We start from the raw sequence: 21,483 nt of genomic DNA, 5'->3' as shown, positions 1-21,483 counted from the left end.
ATACATTCATAACTTCCCTGCTGGAAGTGGGTAATCATTGCGGTACTAGAGGAATAACTGTAGAAATGCCCTTCAGCACGAAGGGGCTCAGATCTACCTCCAGTAAGTTTCTCTACACACATTCCAACACTTGCTTTTCAGGAGGGTGTAATGATTTACACATTATTCTTAAGCAGAGGAAGTTTCAATGGCAAATTAGTAACATAAACTGACAAGCTATATGTGCCTGTCAACAATGCACAGCAGAGTTGTTGCTGTCTTTGGACTATAACAGTTGCCATGTGAAAAATACTCCGTTTTTATTTATAAAACAAATCCATCATCCAAAGTCAGTAAGAGACCATGAGTAAGTATTGTGTAGGTTTTCCACACTCAGCTGACTTCAACTGTTAACGGCTTTAAAAACAGAAGAATAAAACCCCAAGTTTATGAATGTCTGACAACAAACTGTGTAATCCCGGAGCATCGTTGTTGGCGTTGCTAAATCTGGTCTTGATACCACAGTGTCAACATCCATCAGGTGCAACTGCCGCATGCCGCTTCAGTCATTCTGTGGCTTTCTGTGGAAGTACGTGCAGATCTTCCTCATGGAAACTGAAGTGGTTGCAGCCTAGGAAGAAAAAAAACCAAAACCAACAAGAAACGTTTCTAGGTTAACAGTTCATATTCTGCAGAAGTCTTAAAGTCTCCCCTCCATCATTGCTCCAGTTTGTTTAGCTTCCCAAGTAAGATAGTAAGTGAAAGGTTCTTTACTATATTCTGTTTGTCTCGCAGATAAGAGGCTTACTACCTACAGGAAACACTGGCTAAAACCCAGGTTTGTCTTACTGCCATAAGAAAAGCACTGGCTGCAGTTTCAGCTTCCCTACAGCAGATAAGAAAGCTGCAGATTTCCAACATGTAGCAGATCAACTAACGCTGCTCATATTCCAGGTACCTCCTCAGGCTTTGAGTACAACACAGGAGCATCCCAAAATCTGAACTAGATCATACTGGGCAGGAAAGGTAATTGTTCTATAGTAATCTCTCTCCAGGGCAAATCTTTCTGTCTTGTGTACAGCATAAAGCACAAGTAGTTGTAGGTTTCCTATAACCAAGATTTCTTGGTACAATCACAATATGAAGAGTTCAACTGCTATGCATAAGTTAAGGAGTGGTGGCTTGCCCGCTTCATATCTGACAGAAGTGCTGGAAGAGGTGAAATCAAGTAAGAAATGGGATACCAAAATAAGTCTTAATGATGGCAACAACTTCTAGCATTAGATATTCCATTGAGAGTACAACTAAAATTTGATGATTGAAAATTTACCTAACATTTACTGAAATAAGACTCAGTCAAAGACACTGTAGGACTTGGAGTCCAGTTTCAGAGACGAGTCAAGTTTGGTTTGTTTTAAAAAATGTAATTATAATTTCTCAGTTTGCATGTTAAACCCTCATGCCAACTTTTTTAGCTGCTTTATAAGCTTAACTTTCACATCCTAGGATGAGGTCTGCGCCAGGCTTCTTGTACATCAAAAGTAGGATTATGTAGGTCAGGTCTTGCCCTCTGACTCTTTTACAATTCCTTTGTTTTCTGCTAGTTTTCAATTGAAGGAACTGATGGCATTATTTAGCACCACGGTTTTAACATGGGTAACAAATTTTTCTGCTGCCTGGGCCAGAATAGAATTTAGCTCTTTATTCCAATGCTGAAGTGGCTTTCCAGTGAAAGGCAGATGTGACGGTGAACACATAAACAGTAGATCTGCCAGCAAATGTGCTGTCATTATTGTGCTTCTCAGAGTAGAGCTGTATTTCAGATGACGGCTACATCCTTTGAACATCCAGCTGGGGATTGCGAGGACCTCTGAGCTCCTGTGTGCCCTAAGTCCCTTTAAAATGAGGGACACCAACCATCCTAAAAATTCTGTTTCTGCACAGAGGTGATTAGTAGATAACAGCATTAATGTATCTGGCTTATTAGGCCAGAAATCATCCCTTCTGTCAATAATCACGGGGATCAGATAATTCTTTGAATGCCTGTGCAGGAGAGAACAAACAAGGGGAGAGTGGCAGCTAGGGGTAACTTCTTTCATGACCACTGTCACTGACTTTCCTACTTACAGTTTTCGGCAAAGTGGTCGCTGCCACAGCCTCTTGTCGTTTGGCACCGGGACTGCAAGATGACAGGGGGCTGTTTGACGCATTCTGGCTGCCAGCTCTGTCAGTCCGTAGCTTCTCTCCCAGAGCGGACAACCAATTTTTTCTTTCAGGTGAACTATTCTCTTTATCTGCTACCTCAGTGTCCTTCCCGCATGGGGATCTGAAAAGATGGGGAGGAGTTTGAACGCCCGATGGATTAATATGGCTTCCAGAGAAGGAGGACTCTTTTGGGCTATGGCCGGAGCCTTTGCGGTCATTATCCAAGTCAGGGAGGCTGAGAGAGCCTTCATCACAAGCTTTTTGATCTGCAGCCAAGTGACATAAATTCAGCTTGGATTTCTTAGCCGCATGGTCCAGTTCAGTCACACAGCTACAGGCCTGCAGACACTTCTGCCCCACATCATCCTCCTTGCTGCAGTCAAGCCTTCTCTTGGCACGCTTTTCAAACTGCAAGTGTGGGGTTTTAGAAGGGCAAGCGGCTTCCAGGAGACCTTGGGTGACTTCTGCCAGGGCTTTTCTAGGCGAAGGAGCCTTTTTCCCCACTTCTGGAGGAGAAGAGCACGGAGTCCTTGTAACCCAATGTTTAATGGACATTTTGGAGGAAGGTATCAGTTTGGGAGAAGCGCATGGGCTGGCTCCACTGCGCTTGGCTGGGGTGCAGGCTGCGGATGTCTGGGTTTTGACAGTGCCCGTTGGAGTGTTTGTAGACAGGGGAAGGTCCCCAGAATAAATGGGAGCACAGGCAGCTGGCCGCGGTGAGGAAATGCATGGGCTGTCTGCTGTGAAGGCCTTGGCAGGAGTACTCTGTGGGCTGGCTGGCAGTCCTGATAGGGGAGAAATAAGTAGTCTGATGAGGACACAGAACAGCAGATTAAATACAGCCCTTTTATAAAAACCCCTTCCAACTAGGAGAAGAATTCAGCACTGACCTTGCTTCTCAGACATACCCTTTTGACTTAAGAGATTGCATAAATCCCTCTAATTTTGGTTAAACTGGTACAAGTCCTATGTAAAATCCTATATCATATTGGTAAGTATAATACAGTAAGTTTGTGTAATGGCTGACGTCTATCCCTTCTGTAACGAGCACTCTTATGTGAGCTACAGCCAAGGGACTGACGGACAGACAAAATAGATCTAGAATCTTCCAAGTTTATCTAGCCTTGCTGGAAACCTTGCAGTGGCTCGGTCCAACAGCTCTGTACTGAGATGCTGCCTGAGAGCAAGGCTGGCCCTCACCTAATTGCAATACCAAGGAAGCCTCACGCTATAATGCCCTACCATATGAATAATGCTCCTAGTCAGGCATTAAGAGTTGCATATTTTAAAGATGAAAAAAAAAGAGTGAGAAAAGGAAAGGACATACTTTCATTCTCTTGTCTTTTTGCTGAAGGATTTTTTGCGATGGTATATTAGTATGAAGATGGTAGTTATTTACCACACCCAGGGAAATGTGAGAAATTCTTCACCTCCTGAACAAGGACTTGAATTCCAAAGAAAATCAAATCTGTCACTGTAGTAAGTTATTTCTTTAAAACAAATGATTCCGAAACAGATATTTCACAGTAGATTTTGAGCTCACTAGCCAAGATGTAAACCCCCCTGCTTTTAAAAAAGAGGTTCTGAATACCCAGCTTCTTAAAACGTAAGTCATAGGTAGGGGCATAAGGACCTCACTAGTAACAGTGGGAATCATACATAGCAAACATCTTGGTCTGCAGCAATATTAGAGGGGTTTTTAAAGTTTTTTTTTTTATTGTTTATTTCTGGCACCCTCCAACAGAGAACACATTAGTGGGTTTGTTAGATGCCTGCTTCCTCATTCATCTAACTTGTGGTAATGCAATTAAATAGGATAGCACCTTAGTTACTCAATGCATTTCCACTGCTGAGCACAGGAGCTCTAAACATTTTCTGTATACCAGGGGTTTAACCTGAACTCCTAATTGTCAGCATTAGCACTGTACTATAAAGCACTTCATTAGAACAATAAGAAGTCTAGTGTGAATAACCTGCCATTTTCTTTAGAACGCTGGACTGTCTCACAAGTAACACATCGAGTGAGCACCTAAATGACCACACTAAGCCTCTTTCGATCCTTCCTTTTACTGTATTATCTAGTATCCAAAATACAAGTACTGGTGCATCAGAGCAAAATTAAATAGGATCCTGTATTAACGGAACCCACTACAAATCACTCTAACACACAAAACAGAGTTAAAGCCTCCTTTCCTGATAAAATATGCTACTTCATAACAACTTGCTTCAATCTGGACTAAGAGAAAGTAACTGCCAAGATTGGTTCTCCTAATCTTTACTTTCATGAGCACTTACAAGACAATAATATCTCAGCTGGGGAATTAGTTGCACTTAAAAATCTAAGCTCTTAGAGGTAGAAGAGAAGTAGCAAGCTCAGCAACTCTTGATCCCTAATGACCATCTACCAATTCATAGAGCAGAAATATTGCATGACTAGCTGGGTATGAGCACTCTCAATCCCAAACCAGTCTGAAAGTTATACTGTGGAGACACTAGATAAGGGGAAAAAAGCTATCCTGAGAGTTGGATGGGTGTCACGGCAAGAAGCAAACCCAAACTTGACAAACACCCCTAAAACTTGAGATAAAGAATACAAAGATCAGGCTTTTTTGTAAGACTGCATGCATTATTCAGGCTTCTACTAAGCCAGTTCCAAGCTGTTTCCATTTATGCTGCCATTGCATGTAGTATAATACTGTAAATACCTGCAGTCAACCTGCATAACACCAAAGCAGGTTATTTCAGATGTTTCCTGCCTTCTCTGCTACAAATCTTCTAAAGTGATCTTATCAGTCTCCAGATTTAAGAGTCACAAATTGTCCACGCACAGGCCTGCTCCAGAACTTGGTTACACAAAAACATAGAGAAAGTAGCGCAACTTAAGGAAACTACAAAAATAATTTCCAAAGAAAAGGAAACCATGCTTGCTACACTTGACGATATAGGTCAACAGTCAATATACAACCTCACTCTCACAATTTGTTCCACATAAATGGGTGGGGAACTACCTAGATCTCATCCCAGCAGGTCTGAAATAGTACTTAGCTTGACAGCTCTGAATCAGACTCTGCAGATAACTCCTATATTCTAGCAGCACGTGCTTTGTGTTCAAGAGCCAAGGTAAGCAGGAAGCCTGCTGTTGTGTTTGCAATGTCTGTGTACTTCCTCTTCCCTCCTGTGTTACTTTAATGCAGCAAGAGCAAGGAGAAATAAGTCATTTTTCTAGTGTAATTGCCAAAGCTGACTTGTAAAGTTTTAGTGTAGAACCTACTTTAGGTTTCAGGCTTCTGGACTAGACCTATGCTTACTTCTCTTTTGCTGAAACTAGTACACAAAGTGATTTTTGAGCCCTCTCTGAAGCAGAGTGTGTGCACACACAAACCATTTACCAGCTACGGAGCAGACCTGGCACTCTCCCTGCTATTGTCCTGCAAACTTCCTGCAAGACTTACTCCCTGGCAAAAGGTTAGAGGTAATGTTATCCCATTAGTGGGATTTGGAGACCTTCAGCCTTTATTTGTGTTAGCCAAGGTGAAATTCATTTGGAGGGTGCCTAGAAAAGATAGGTGGAACACAGGAAGTCACACCACCAGCTGCTGGGAAGCTATTGTATTCTTAGTTTCAGAGCTACTTTACAGAGAAACTCATCTTATTTCACTTTGGGGGGGGGTATTCTCCTTTCACCTACTCTACTGTAACAAAATGCAAGTTTCAGACAAGTCAAAGTAGTGCTATTATGCAGGGCTCCTTTATTCTGGTCTAGGTACTCTCCAGTGATTAGCTTCTCCATAAAGCCCAGATCTGCTTGCTAGCTGTGAGAGCGTGTTGCATAGCTTGTCTGATCGCCCAGGCTTTGTAGAAAGGTATTGCATTTGTTAACTAGCCTTAACATATGAACAGATGAACACTACTGATTAATTCTGGAATATTATGATCACATCATGATTGTCTACATGCATTTGTGGAGTACTTTCACTCCAAACGTGGCATTTGTCTGTATAGACAGTCAGTGTACCACTGTATGAAGCTGAAGAAAGAGACGCAATATTGATAGCAGCAGTGAAGAAATCTGTGCAGAATTCAATTACTGGGCAGGAGGAAACACTACAGAGTTCCAAGGCTGTATATGTGCCGTCAGCCCTTTACTGTGTAAACTAGCAAACTGGAAAAAGCATATGATCTTACTGCTCTCAGTTACTATTTGATATAAAAAAAAGTGTGACTTGTTGCTACAGTGCATGCACACACGACATCTCCTTTGGCTGTTCAGTTATTGAACTCTGCTGATACCTACTGAAGATCTGGCTGCCCGACAAGCTGTATTAATGAATATTTGCTTTGCACTCTGGTCATACAGACTTCAGCATACTTGTAAGCTATTTCAACCAGCTTGTCTCATTGGTGGCAGAAGTATTTACAAGTAGAAGTATTTGTCTGGCTATATGAATTACTGCCTAATATGAAAAAAATAGAAGACTAATAAGACAAGCCAAAGGCTTTTGTTGGTACAGGGAACAGCCAAAATTCAGAAGCCATGTTGCAGCTCAGGGGCCTTACCTGCTCCATGTTGTTCTTCTGGTTTCTTCTGAGTGACCCAGCCCACCAAGTTGATTTTGCTGAATGCTGATTTCTCCTCCTCAGGACGACATCGTAAGCGCCAAATCCTCACAGTGTTGTCATCAGAGCACGTGGCAATCTACGGTATAAATTAGTTTGTTGGAGTAACCAGGGCACATCCTGTGGATCACTGGCCAAGTGAACTAGAACAGCTATACCAGACACATCATGCCAATACGAATGAGGGTGAAGCCTGGTTGAGAGGGTACAAGATTTGCCCATAAACCAAACCAAACAACCCAAGTCTGTTTCATTACTGCACCAGACAGCAGTATTTGCTTTAAAGCAGGCGAGGCCGCCGCCTTCATGTCTTTCTGCTAGAGAAATCTCGGTCACCAGTAACTGTTTGCCTTGCAAACATAACAGACGGCAGTCTGCTCAGGAAGGGCCTGGGCATATTTTGAGATTTCAAGCACTCGGTAGACAAAAGTGGCCATGCTGCTTTTTGCACTTGCATCTAGGTCTGTCTCTGTTACTCAGGACCTTTTCTGCTTGGGGACAAACATTTGCAACACACTGAGAAGGTGACATTGGAAGGCTGTTGCACTAGCCTTAAGCGCTATCTCTTCAGAGTCAGATGTCAGCAGTATCTGGCAGAGAAACCAACTCTGTTGGAAACATTGGTCTAGATTCCCACCGCAGCATCACGCGCTCCAAAAGGATCTGTGGAATCTCGTGCAAAGAAGAAGCAGAACCCACCTAGCCCACATTTTATGGCTCTTTTCGGAGAGATTAGCTGGTGACTCACATGGGAATCAGCAGCAAGAAAAAGGAAATGCTGTGGCCAAAGTTCATAGTAATCTGGATGGGAAAGTGCCTCTACTCTGACCTCCGTGACACCAATATTGTCCCTACAGAAAGCAACTTTGCCTCTCAAATCACTCCAAGCAGTTTCCTGACCTGTCTTAGCACCAGGTGCTTATTTTCCGCTTTTCTTCATGCTTCAGCATCTGTACAATTGCTGAAGATTTCTTACCTGTGTCAGTAATGATTTTAAAGGCTGTGTTGGTCTGCATTTCCAACACATCATGATCAGGATGCTGGGCTACCTCTAGATCACAGATTTCATCTAAAATGGTAATTCTTATACTTTTGTGCATCTTACACAATTGGAACAATTCCTCTGTTTGCCTGCAAGACTCCCACCCTCCTACACTGCAACGCTTTTCTGAAGGCCCCGTGCTACAGTGCAAGCTAGGGAAAGTGGCTGCCTTGCTTGTGGGGTGAAAGAAACTCTGGCTGTTATTAGGACACTGTCTAGGATTTTTCAGGGCTGTTTCTCATTTTGAGCTAGGCCAATCATTTGAACCAACCTCCTACTGCAGTTCTCTTCCTCTTAGTGATACCTGGTGCATAATTACTGACCCCATGTCACTGTAGGTTTTTGGGTGTACACACAAATATGTCATAAAAACAGTTCAGGTTTTGAAAAAAGGTCACAATGAAAAGAGTCCACATGTTTTTTAAAGGGCATTCAAAACTTCTTGCCCCTCTGTACAAGACTAGCAGATGTATCAATAGTCAGACAGGTAAGGAAGCTGTAAGCATGGAACCACAAAAAAAGCTTTTGGCTTATGAAAGCCCTGATTAAATGGTTTCACAGTTTTATCTCTTACAGGTAGTGTCACAAGCTCTCATCAGGGGACGTCTTTGTTCATTTGCAATTTCTTAGGTCTTATCAAATAGCCTAAATTATTTGAAAATAATGAAAAAGTTCTGATACATTGTACTCATGTGACAAGCTTGGTTTACTGCCCCCCCAAATGAACATTTTTAGAAATTATTGACTAAACATTTCCTCCCAAATTAACAAATACTGCTGCAATTTTGAAAAGCAGATGTTGCCACATCAGATCTATTGTTTCACGGGAAAGACAATTTTCCAGAAAACAAACCTTAGTGAAGTCTGAAGGACACCAAGCAATGGAGGTAACTTCTTGAGAGTGACCAAGGAGTATCCGTGGAGGAAGGCTGGGCTCAGAAACCTTAAAAATTCCATAGAAAAACAAGCATACAATCAGAAGCCCCGCAGCCTAATATACATCACTAAGAAAAGACCGCACAGCCCACCTGTGAAGCATGTGAATACTTTCCATCTTTCCTATATGAGACGGATAAATCAAATGCTCTCAGCCTGTCATCATGAGGCAACAACTGATGGAGCCCTAAGAATCAGTTCATGTTTCATTTCTAGAGGTGAAGCAGCTGGTCAGCACTGAGATGTACTGACTTGCCTGGAAACACTTGTTCAATTCCTGCTACACACAGGATTTCTGCCTCCGGAGTTGTCAGCCCAAAACACGACACAAGCATTTTACTATATTAAGTACTTCTACCTACCTGTTCCAGGTAAGATGCTTAAAAGTTTGGGAAGCTCATACTTTGAATCAGGATAGGCAAATATATTCTGCTGCTATTTTACAAATGTCCCAATCACAGGTTAATGGTTTATTAAAAAAATAAAACTGCCACCAACAAAATCCTATAGATGAACCATCACTGGCTTCAGAACTGGCATTTGTGCAATTGCCAAGTGCCTGTACCTCCTCCAACCAACCAGCTGGACCAGAGACCCTCTTAAAAGTTCATAAAAAAGCTCCCTAAATCACTCATGCTCATTAAACTGATCTCCATTTCTCTTACACCTTTCATAAAAATCTTTCTCCTGTTCTACAGTATTACTATTAATCTTCGATTATAGCTCATGTAAGTGACAGATACAGCTGAAGCTAGCATTAAGTGGCCCAAGGAAGAAAACACAAACGCATACACACACACACAGATTATATCCAAGTTTTGCATGCTTTCAGCAGGCAATCCTTTCTGGAGCTATGAGTCACCGTTATTGATGTGACATTATAAGGGGGATTTATAAAGGGGATTTGCATAAATGACTAAGTGAATTAACAGATCCTTTAGTGTGTGGGCAAAGGAGTAGACATTACATACAGATTTCAAAGGAAGATGCAAGACATCGGGGAAGGCTTCTGATTTACACCGAAGTTTTTCTCTTGTGGATCACCTCCTACAACAGCCTGCAAAACCGTAATTGAATATCCAGTTTCAGATCTTAAAGTTGTTCTGATACAAAGAGGTTCGTCTTAACAGGCTGCTTTTTTTTTCCTGGCATAGCAGAGGCAATCACTTGACTAAATATCCACTAAATTCTCTGGTCAGAGTATTCCGTTCACTGCCAAAACATGCAATACCATGAAAACTAAATCCCTATTTAGGGAATAAACAACAGGAGATCTCGGTGCAGAGAACACCTTCGTTTACATTTAATAGTGGTCTTGCTATACTCACATAACAGACACAATAGCGGTCTAGTAGCCACTGATTGCTGAAAGGAAAGCAGAGGAAGAGAATTATTCTTGCTGGGACACACTGGTTTTACGCTATCCCAGTGTAAATCAAACTTATATTATTGTGAACTAAAGGAGGATGCGTAGTTACAGCTGTGTCCACTGTGTTTGGCAGAAGACGGTCGGCCAGTCTGTGCATGTTAAGTCAGGATTAGCCACAGCACGTGCTGCTTTTTGCCTGATTTGAGAGGATATTGGTGGGGAAGTTAGAGCTATTGTGGAAAGGTTAAAAAGAGCAACCTAGGAAATGGGACTTTATTAGTTACTCTACTCACTGAAACAGCTGTTGTATCCATCTTCAAGATTCAGCATAAAATGGCGTATATAGTTCTATGCACCATACGATACAGGAGCACTTAAATTCCAGTGCTGGGACAGACGCAGGGGTAACTTTATATGGTCACCTCACAGTGGTCTGTACTAGAGGATTCAAAGGACAATGGAACTATGGAAGTATATATCTATAAAAGATATTTTTTTATTACCAGAAAGGTAGCTCAGCTAGGTACCATCTTTGTAGAGAGAAACCTCTCTGCTCTCTGGCTTTTATAATCTTAGGGCTGTTCACAAGTCAGTTCATTAATTGACGAACTAGTAATTAAAAAAAACACCAACAAAATAAAGTGAGTGTTCATTGCCTGGAAGTGATTTATACATGGAAACAGACTGAAACAGCGTCCTCGTCAGCAATAACTTCTAGCCACAGTATTCCTTGGGAACTGCTGACCCAAACAAAACCTAGCCCTGCTGCAAAAGTTTCTCAAAGAAATAATCTGCGTGGACAAGGTCTTGCTCTGCCTTTCATTCCTCCCCAAAGCCTTGCTCTGCCTTTCATTCCTCTCTAGATATGGAAAGCTAGCACTTGTCATTAAGTTCTTTCTAACATTACCTGTTAATTACTCATGCAATATCTAATGTTTTTTTCACAGCATAGTGAGTCCTCATCCCAGGAAAAGATACATGTTTCAGAGTCAGTAAAATCTGCCAACATTTAAGACAAATTAAGAAGCCTCTGGATCTTAAAAGAGATAGTTTTGCTGGAAGTCCCACTTTCTAACATGACTATGGGATTAAAATAAAAGTAATCATCTGATGATTTATTTAATAAATATGCAATGGGATCTGTCACCCACATGTGATAGCAACAGAAGCCTTCTGTACACGAATGCATTTTAAATGTGCTTAAATGCTTAAACTTTGAGATGTAATGACATCCTTGAATGCTCTCGACCCAGTCCCAGCCTGCATTCCAAGAAAGTATCAAAACATGGGAACACAGGATGCGCAACCCAAGTTTGCACAGGTATTTTTGCTGAATTCGCACAGAACAGGAGGAAGATTAAAATTACACCACTTGGCATGGGAGTAGCCATACTGCTGCACTCCTGCTACTTCTGAGTAAGCAACCTAGCTGCTTACAAGGGCAGCTGCTTACAAGTGCCCAAATCAAAGAGAATACATGCTCAAACCACAGCAGGCTGGCCCTCTGCTCTCAAAGGTTTGCATTTTACTTTCAAACTCATCGTGAAAGGGGTAAACAAGTCAGCATTCCTTAAAAATTACCCCAAACCTGAAATAAATAGTCACCTGTGGTTTCTGTCTATTCTACTTCAGATAAGAAGTCCACTCTGGTCCCATACAGCTGCCAAGTACGGAGAGCAGAACTTGAAGCACACCTTATTCTGAGGTCCCTGCTATAAGTGACATTTGCATTTCCTACACGTCAGCACAAGATGCCAAGTGACGAAGCCTCTTGGCTGTCAGATGGTACTTTGGAATTTTGCTGAAGGCTCTGGCTGAGCTTTTGCTCTAATACAAAGGCTTTAACTACTGTAAATTAAGCATGAGAAAAAGCTATCTGAAGCAAGAGCTTTTTTTTTGAAAGAGTGCCCTTTAAAACAATTAAATTGTTAGGTTTCTGTTAATGTGCTTCATTGCTAAATATGAACCGAGAACTGTCTGTCTACTTGTCATAGCTGGCTGAATTGCCAGGATTGAAAGAGGATTTTAATGCCCATTAAAACCAGATTAAGATCAGCAACTTGCAATAAGCAGCAGTGATGAGAGACGTATTGATGGCAGGAGGTTAGCTCTATTTTACATTAAACAGTTACATCTAGCCTTGACAGCAACACACTCTAGGCACAACATGCCAAGAGCTAACCCCATGCTGCTGTAAGTAGGAGTGGGAGGCAGGGAGTGTCCTACGTGAACAAGAAAAGCAAATTAAATTAAAGAGTGAAGCAGCTCCGGGTTGCACGCTTGGGTCTCTCTCAATTGCCTCACCTTCCAGATGTACGCGTTGCAGTCACTCGAGCCACTGACCAGGAACTGGTCGTCTGGGCTGGTGCTGGATTTGATGTAAAAGGTTGAATTCTGGTGCCCGCTGAAAACCGCCACTGTGAGGAGAAAAGAAAAAAAGAAAATAAAAGCCCCACTCAGCGCACAGCCGTGGAGTTGGTTGCGCAAGCAGGGCTGATCTTACAGGCTTTTCCTGCCCAGCCACATATCCTCTGGAGAAAGTGGTTGCGCTGCTCCCTTGCTCTGGGGCTCTGGGGCAGGAAGTCTTTATTATTCAACTGGAGCCCTTCAGGCTTCCCAAACAAAGCAGGTTTACCTGAACAGCTCCACAGCATTAGGAAGCAGTGACAGTTTCATTAAAGCTTTAGCTTCACCCATGTGACAAGCAGGCCGAGACATCACCTGGGCTGCCCCGCTACTCTGGTTAAGGTTCCTTGTCTCTTCCTCCCTCGGCCGCCATCACCAGCCCCGCTATGTTAACAGGGGCAGTCGTGCAGAAACCATAGTGAGGGCCTTCTTCCACCCAGGCGGCAAGGAAGGCGCTTGCTGCTCCTTCCTCCTGCTGCCAGCGACTTTATTTCATCAACAAAACTTGCATCGTGTCAGCCATGCTCGCTGGTTACCTATATTTAAAGCCTCAGTAGTGTTTGCTAAAGCCTTGAAACCATCACCCCGAACGGCTGTCGTTTCCCGTATTGCAAGGCCCAGAGGAGCGGGCAGCCGGCACAGGAGCCAGGTCTGGATCTAGAGCACTCGGCCGCTCTATGTCCCGTCCTCTCATCGGGGCCGAAATGGTGAGTTTCCCGATGTAGTGCCAGGCAGGGCTGGTACCCCCTTGACCAGCCCTGTTTTAATAGTGCTTTTGGCGAAGGAGGCGACCCACAGACCAGAGGACAGGTGACTGCCTCTGGTGGTCTTTGAAAAGTTGCGAGACTCCAAAATATCCCTTAATTTTTACCCACAGCTCCCTCAGTGCAGCGGCTACAGGACAGCGAGTCCCTTCCTAAGCCAGACCTACCGGCAAGTCCTGTTACAGCGAGGATTTCCTCACGTCCCCCTGCAACCTAAAGCTGCCTCAATACTAGAGGAGCGCAGCTGCCATGGGGATGGAAGCCGGCGAGGGAGGAGAGAGGCACCAAGCCGCGGGCAGGCACTGCCCTCTGCGGGAACAGCGGCACACCGAGAAGCCGCACGTTTCATCCAGCTGGGTGAATCGAGATTGCTCGCTGGGTTTTATCAGCTGCACACAGAAGGCAAGAGCTCCATGAGGAGGCCGAGGGCGGGATGCCCTGTGCTTTGGAGAGAGCCCACTCCTGCGGGGGGACAGGCCGGTGAGCGTATTTCCACAGCTCAGCAGTGGCACCCGGGGTTAACCTCAACAACTGATCTATTAATATTTACTACTTGCACCGCTTCTCTGCTCTGGAAGCGTTCCCACCCACCAGACTGCCTTCCTGAAGAGCAGACAGAAGAACACATTGTTCATTTAATTTCAATTAACTGAGACACTGAGGAAAGGCAATGGAAACTAAATCATGTGTCTGGCTGGAACGCATCTAGCAAGTTTTGCCGCTTTCTGAGAAGCGGCCACTGGCCTATGACATAGCAGCTTCGTGCACCGAAGTCTGTGGGCCGTCTCGTCAACGTAAAGGTCACAGATGCAGAGCTGAAGGAATCTAAAAAGCTGAAGCGTCTCCACAATATGCTGGGGATGCTTTCTCCCAGAAATTGTGGTAGAAGCTAAATTTAAAAGACACCTTAAAATATCCGAATACAACCATTTTACATGGATTCATATCTAAGAGCTTAAAAAATCAGTGATTGCCAGTAAGCAATCTTCTGATTCAAACTTGCTTCAGGTGGGTAGCAGCTGGACACTAGCCATTCCTCATCAGATAACACAAAAACTACCCTTAGTCTCAGTCTGGGTGAACCAGTATCTGCATTTATGTAAGTTTTTGTGCTATTAATTTTATGTGTAAGGCTTAAAACAAAATATGAACAGCCCTTGTAACCAGGTGCCCTCTCTTCTTGGGTAGCTTTAGACATAAGAGCATGGAATAGGTGTCCGAAGCATTCAGACTGGTCTCTCTAAGTCACAGGGAGAAACTTGCCTTTCTATGCTCTGTAACACCTATTTTTTGCAGCTATTTCCACAGCTATTATTTGCAGCTATTTACCTGGAATAGTCCTTAAACTCGTCATATTGAACATGTAGATACTGTCATCAGTGCAGTTAGCAAACAGATTAGCACCGGTGGAATCCAAAACCAGGCTAGAATATCCTATAGACAAAGAGAGAAGTTGTTCATAAGAAATAACTCCACAAAAGATATTTTGGAAAACAGGCATTCTCAAAGAAATGCCTAGAGTGGGAAATTTGGAAAGGATCTCTATCACGGATGAGATTGTCATTGGAAAGGTTATCTGTTTGACAGAGCACTTGCTGGAGAAGGTAAGTTTCTAGAATAACATCTACCTTTTCTCATGAGGATTCAGGGTGATATTTAGAGAGGAATCTCACCTTCAGAGCAGGCAAGTGATTATTTGATAGTTTCAAATGGATAACAGGAACAACCAATTGTAGAAGCAGAGATTAAAAATAAATAGAAACCCTCATGCTTTGGTAGAATAAGCCATCTCCTGATTTGCTAGCGATTTAGATTCAAGAAAAATCTTTCCCTGCAAGCAAATTATTTCACAACCAGCTCCTCAAGAACTTCCCTCATGTTCTCGGGACTGACTCTGACCATTACCGTGTCAAGACAGTTGATTAGACAAGCCATCAGGAATTAGCGTTTCATCAGAGCATTGTAAGGCATTAAGATACAAAGAAGCACAGAGCAACATGAACAGGAGCGCTATTGTTTTTGATAACAAACAGCTTCAAGTATTGCTTGACTCTGGAAGGTTATAATGTAAAAACCCAGTTCGGTCTGTTGTCTTTGCAAGACATAATGCAAAGAAAGGGTTCAATCTGATTTCTACTCATGCATCAAAATGACTAGCTAAATTCTACCTGAAGAGCTCTATTATTCCCTTATCTCCATTTCTGAAAATGCACTGCTGAAGCTTATGCAAGTTTCTATCATTGGTGCAATGATACAAAAGGGGGGCACTTTCACTCTTCAACTTGAAAATTTGGTATCGGCAATCAAAATACCCTGCTGACCTTATCAGTCTGATCAATAATTGGCTAAAAAGATAAGAGATGGCACTGTCAGTACTTCTTAAATTCACTTCTTAAATTCATAAATACATCCTCCAATAACTTACCAAGTTTGCGAGTACTGGTCCCAGGGTAGCAAAAAGACTTGAAAGGCACCGGGTCCTGACGGTAAGCCGCATAGTTCTTGCGCAAGTCCCATACTTTGATCACACTGAAATAAAAAAGCACAAGTGTCTTCAACTTCAAAATTTCTTTTGCAATGCTGATAGGGCCTTCAAAGAGCACAGGAAGACAGGTTGCTCATTACCGAGGAGCGTCCAGTGCAAAGGAGCACAACTGAGCAAGAGTAGAGCAAAGACATGCTGAAAGCAAAACAATTGCTCTGCTGGTTATGGATTAGGAAGCAGCAGCATCTTCTGTAACTAACACAAGATAAAACACCAGTCCGCAAGTCAACTTTCTTCAATTACTAAAAGGAAATACAAGGATGCCTTTATACTCCTGACTTGTAGTTTTAAAAATGAAGTCCTTCAAGGTTTTTCTTGCTCTCCAGGAGCAAGCCTCTCTCACGAGCCATAGGCAGGAAAGTCAATCTTATCTGCCTCAGAAAGGCTGTGACCACATGGAGCCTGCTAAAGAATCAAGTTCTGAGAGGGTAATCGCCATGCCATTACAAAATGAGACAGTTTGCTTGAGCTCCAAGACGCTGCAATAGATCTGGCACCTAAAAGAATGCATCCTTTGTAACTCAAGGCAACATTTTCTCAAGCATGCCTACACATATCCAGGCACCAAGCACACACTTGCATCCCAAAACAGCTCACGGTCTAACAACAGTCTGTTTACTTGAGGCCCAATAGGTCCATGAGAATAGAGAGAGATTATAAGAACTGCTCTCCTTCTGCCCAATAGCTAAGACACTAAAATGGCCATTTACCACATATGCATAATTTGTTCCAGTACTGCCATCTCCAGTAAGGAAGAAAAGCAGCATTCTGCTTTGCCAAAGCAAGCTGGCAGCATAGCTCTGCTAATTCTACCTAACAGCAACTGTAGCTTTGTGGGCCACTGTGTGATCTTAGGAAAAAATCGCCCAATCTTTTTGTGCCACTAAGAAGAACACGCAGAATAGACAGAAAAGCAGGCGTTCTCCCTCCTTACCCATCCACAGCTCCTGCAGAGATAAGAGTATGGTCATCCTGAAGCAGCACCACAGTTACGCTCTGCTGGAAATCCTTAAAGGAAAAAAGAAAAAAAAGAAAAGAAAAACCCCACAACTTTATTTTCTTTCAAGGTCAGCAAGATCTCGCTGCTTAGTCCAAGGCCAAGTGAATACCGAGGGAACCTCCTCCTAGCCAGGCAGGAGAACCTGGAAATACCAGATGCCATTTAGGACACAACAATCCTTCGAACACTCCCACCAGTGAAATTGCCACTGAGCGGTAAGTGTTTGGGCAGCAGTTTGAGGTTATACCTTTCAGGTCAGAGATAAGAGAGCTGCCTTCATCACAAGGTTTAATAGGTTAAATTAGACCAGGTCTTACTCCAGTAAGGCAGTCACTGGTGTCGTCAAATTAGGGGAAAAAAAAAAGAATGAAAAAAAAAATTACAACCCTCCCTATCTCCCCCCTCAAAAAAGGAATGCTGGACCACTCCTTTCCTCTCTGGAAAAAAAAGATGTATTTTCACACGGAATTTGCACAAAGATGGCGTTGATGGCACATGGGTTGTTAGACAGCTAAACAATGTCTAAAATCAGCCATAGCAAGTGATCATGACACAAAAACCTACCTCTGCAAAGATAAACTGCAGCATTTACCACATTCAAGCCAAATATTTCTCACGATAATTACTTAGGAAGACTTCTATGAATAACATCGTCCTCAGAAGACAGGCCTACATTTCATTTGTTCTCCAGATACCTACCACCAAGGGGGCAAGTCCTCTTAGGTTCTGCCTCTTCTTCTTCGGTTTGGAAGGAGTCTGCTTGTCAACCATATTGTGTGCTCCACTGATTTGATTCACCTGCCTATAAAATCCATCTGAAAGAAATCAGAGACATCTCAATTAATAGTTTCTATGCAATTTTGCCATCACTTTAACAAAACAGGCAGCAGCTTGGAAAAAATCCTAAGAAGTGGCTGAGACTAACCTTTAAAATCATTAATGTATTCTGAAAACAAAAATTGTTAGTTACGTACGAAACCAATGAGAACACAGTAGAAAACAGGAGCATATATTGCAAAAAATTGCAGAGGTCAATGTAGCATGCACACTAAAGCTAGAACTGGGCTAGGCAGGCTGCCTGTGGAAATCATTACCCCTTGGTCTGGTCTTCAGCATGCATCCTCATCTGGAGTGTTCAACCCATTTCATCCCGAGCAGAACTGTACTCATAGGTAGGTTTAAAGTGCTTTTCCACTCTACTTCATTTGCAAAAAATTGCAGAGGTCAATGTAGCAATCTTAGCTAGAACTGGGCTAGGCAGGCTGCCTGTGGAAATCATTACCCCTTGGTCTGGTCTTCAGCATGCATCCTCATCTGGAGTGTTCAACCCATTTCATCCCGAGCAGAACTGTACTCATAGGTAGGTTTAAAGTGCTTTTCCACTCTACTTCATAATTTTCTATTAGCCTTTTGTCTGCTACTTCTCACTTTATGAAACTTACTGCTTTGCTAGAGTAAAGCGACTTTTCTACTTTTTTTCCTGTACCTTCCACTTCAATCATGTGGAGCCTCCCTTTTCCCTACTTGCCAGTTTGAAGAGCCAGGGTACCTGGGACAGGTGAAAGAGTGAGAAATGTTCCGGCAGCACAGGCCAGGAAACTTCTGGGACAGAGCAGGGAACTGGGAAGAGGCATAAGGGCATGACCTGACCAGGGAAGGAAAAGCTCCAGGAAACAGAAAGAGAGGAGCAGAATGAGCTCACCCTGCATTTAGTAGGTGTTCCCACAATACCTTCAGTTGCTCCCAGGACTCACAAGCTCCTTTGCTCCTGCGCTTTCTGCCTTCCTTCCTACTCTGGCAGGAGTCTTCCCAGCTTTGCTTCATCTCTCTGAATGGCTCTGACATAAGCACTCTCACCCAGCCCATCTATCTACATGCTGTCCCACACAAGGATATATTCTGTACCCCCTTATCTCCTTACCAATACACAGGGTATTATCAGGACAGCATGTATATCATGCTGCAAATCTCAGACTACTACAAAGTGGAAAAACATATTAGACACAGAAGAAATACCTATTCCACCCTTTTACTGTACTAGAGCAGTCCACTGTTACCTGACAATCTTCTTCTTACTGAAGTGTTGCCTATATTGTAATAGAAAGCATTAGTCCAACATGTACATCTAAGTACTATTTTTACATGAGATACCGAGCTTTTTTGATACATATCTGAAAGTTCAGTTACCTTTCTTGTTGCATCTGGTATCCCAAACCATGATGTTTCCATCTCTGCCTCCAGTACAGAAGACAGCTGAGAGAGAGAAAAAGAGTGCTATTAGCTTCCGAAAGTGTTAATTTAATTAACTGAATACAGTACAATGCCATCCATGTGCTTCTGGCTCTTCTGCCCCAACACTTGGTATGCTGGTCCTAGAAATAAAAAAATCAGGCCAGTGTTCTGTCATGCTTTTTGACTAGTTTCCTTACTCTTCCTAGTCTTTCTTTACTACTACTCCAGAGAAGATAGCTTATGAAAAGGGTATTTACACACTTATGTGTGGAAGTAAGGACTGAATGATTTCAGTACTATGTCTTATACTTGCCCAAGATCAGAAATGTGCAGACGTTAGCATCAGGTCACCGTGAAGTTCCAACAAGTTAGTTTTGCTTCACTGGCTAGGTCGCTGCTCAGTCTGCCTTTGCTATTTGTAACTGTCAGTTTGCAAAGCCCTTTTTTAGCCCCAGAAATACTGGTGTGCCCGGGGGAAAGAAGAAGGAAAAAACAGACAACAGGGAATATCAATATTTACCTTTCTCAAATCTAGAAAAAGCAACTGACTTGAGGCTACACTGGTGACCTTTGCATATGCCAAGAAGCTCCCCAGCTCTCACATCCCACACCTTGGCTGTCTGATCTCCTGAAGCAGTGACCTTCAGAGGAAAAAATAAAAAGCTTTAGTCATTTTCTGCACACAGTTGCCAAAGCATTACAAATAAGTTAGATGGCAAAAGACTGCTTACAATCCTGTGTTCCCCTGGTACCCAGGCAAGGTCAAATACAGCATTTGAGTGAGCCTGCCATTCTAACAAGAAAACAAAAGCCAAAATTAGTTCAGTGCATTGCAGCATGATATTTTGCAGAAGGCTAAAGAACATCAGACACTGAAATCAGAAAACTTGTCAACAGCTTGCCTTGGGCACGAAAAACAACACAGAACAATTCACCTACTACTGCTGTTCTAAGAGCATGCTCACGCTGCTCCTTTGTAAAGAAGACTCAACAAAGAATATGAAAGGATTTAAGTGCTGCCCACATTTATGTTTAAATGACTTGCAAAAAGCTTTCTTTGGTTCCAGTAAATCACATACTTGTCACAACAAATGAAGATCGTATTCTATATAATATTTACCCTTAAAGATGAGTTTGCTGGTAGTTTGAGCTTCAGTATCATACAGTCTAACAAATCCTTCTTCATTTGCAACTGCCAGTACATGCTCCAAATTCGGGGCTGAAAAGAAATTGAAACGTATTTGTGTATTATGTAGCCGATTCATAACGATGCCCCTGCTCTTTGCAGGGCCACAGACACTTTAAATAGGGTACACAGCAAACAGATAGCTGTGAAATAAACAGTATTTACATAGCAATTTAAATGTTCAAAATGCAGAAATATTGGCAAGCTTTTTTTCTAGATGTTCCATTCAGGAATTGCTATACATGGGCAATCAAATGGCTCCAGGAGCAACTTTTGAGATAATGGCCTCTTTCACCAACTATAATAGTTTTCTAGTTATAGTTTTCTGTATCTATAGTACCTGTCATCTACAACCTCCAGTACTTTCTATGGATCTGAGCTGGAAAAGCAGGAAGCTGCCTCGGAGAAACATATAAGCTCACTCCAAAACTAGAGTTTTGCCCTAAAGATCAGGAAGCTTCCACGCTTACTTGACTCATCATGTATTTATCACGGGGAAACGCTACATGTAACAGTCCAGTGACATCCATCCACCTCTTTGATTTCTACATACTATTCTCCATCCTGTTATGTCTTTTATATATTTTGAACAAAGCCCAACTTTTCAACTATGTAGCCTAGCATTGTTACCAAGAGGACATACCTTGAAACAGACAAAGCTGAAACAAAGAGACATTAAAATAAATGCTTTGTAGTTGCTTCTTTAAGGGAATACTTTCCACCAGTATACCTAGGAGCACCATGATCCAACTTATATCACATCTAAGTGCAAGTACACTATTACCAGCTCACTTTAAAACAAGAAACTCTGAAACCAAATCATGAGACGTATTTTAAAAAGTAAGGGGAAAACAAAAAGCTGACAGCGGTGCCCACACCCTGGCCCCTAAAAGGGCCTTTCGGAAGGTGACTTTACCTGCAGAAAAGGTGCAGCCAAAAGGAGGGACGGGCATTCCCGTTTCCCCGTAGGACAGGTGGTCATCTTCTTGGCTGCACTGGTAGCTATCCAAGAGATGCTGCAGGGGAAGCGCCGAGGACCGACCTACAACGAGACAGGCGGACCGTAACCGCACCGGACACCACAGACTCGGACGCGAGGAGCCCCGAGTCCCCCACAGCGGCTGTGGAGGCGCCCGGGCCGCCCACTCCGCAGTCGGGGGGGTCTAACCCCGGGGGCTCCGAGACCACTGCTACGGCAGCGG

At 42.9% G+C, this 21,483-nt stretch overlaps 1 protein-coding gene across 1 annotated transcript; it reads right to left on the bottom strand.

The window, feature by feature from the left end:
- Window positions 1–541: 541 nt before the first annotated feature.
- On the bottom strand, window positions 542–21,317 carry DTL (denticleless E3 ubiquitin protein ligase homolog (Drosophila)). Its single transcript, XM_009579058.1, has 14 exons — window positions 21,198–21,317; window positions 20,216–20,314; window positions 19,827–19,888; window positions 19,616–19,736; window positions 19,051–19,116; window positions 17,563–17,678; window positions 16,798–16,871; window positions 15,744–15,847; window positions 14,648–14,752; window positions 12,453–12,565; window positions 8,697–8,786; window positions 6,742–6,880; window positions 2,107–2,969; window positions 542–610 (listed from the first exon to the last, which is right to left on the bottom strand). Exons 1-14 carry the CDS (start codon window positions 21,232–21,234, stop codon window positions 542–544), a joined length of 2,058 nt encoding a protein of 685 aa, XP_009577353.1. The 5' UTR covers window positions 21,235–21,317.
- Window positions 21,318–21,483: the final 166 nt, after the last annotated feature.

This window comes from Fulmarus glacialis, unplaced genomic scaffold (assembly GCF_000690835.1).
Source record: "Fulmarus glacialis isolate BGI_N327 unplaced genomic scaffold, ASM69083v1 scaffold45115, whole genome shotgun sequence".
Taxonomy (NCBI): Eukaryota; Metazoa; Chordata; class Aves; order Procellariiformes; family Procellariidae; genus Fulmarus; species Fulmarus glacialis.
Note: the sequence above shows the minus strand (reverse complement) of the source record. Positions and strands in the feature narration are given on the sequence as shown.

Coding starts and splice junctions, on each gene's coding strand:
- DTL (XM_009579058.1), bottom strand. CDS start 21,234: ATGCCCGTCCCTCCTTTTGGCTGCACCTTTTCTGCAG. Junction 19,889..20,215: donor CAGCAAACTCATCTTTAAGG/GTAAATATTATA, acceptor TTTTCTTGTTAG/AATGGCAGGCTCACTCAAAT. Junction 19,737..19,826: donor TACCAGGGGAACACAGGATT/GTAAGCAGTCTT, acceptor TTTCCTCTGAAG/GTCACTGCTTCAGGAGATCA.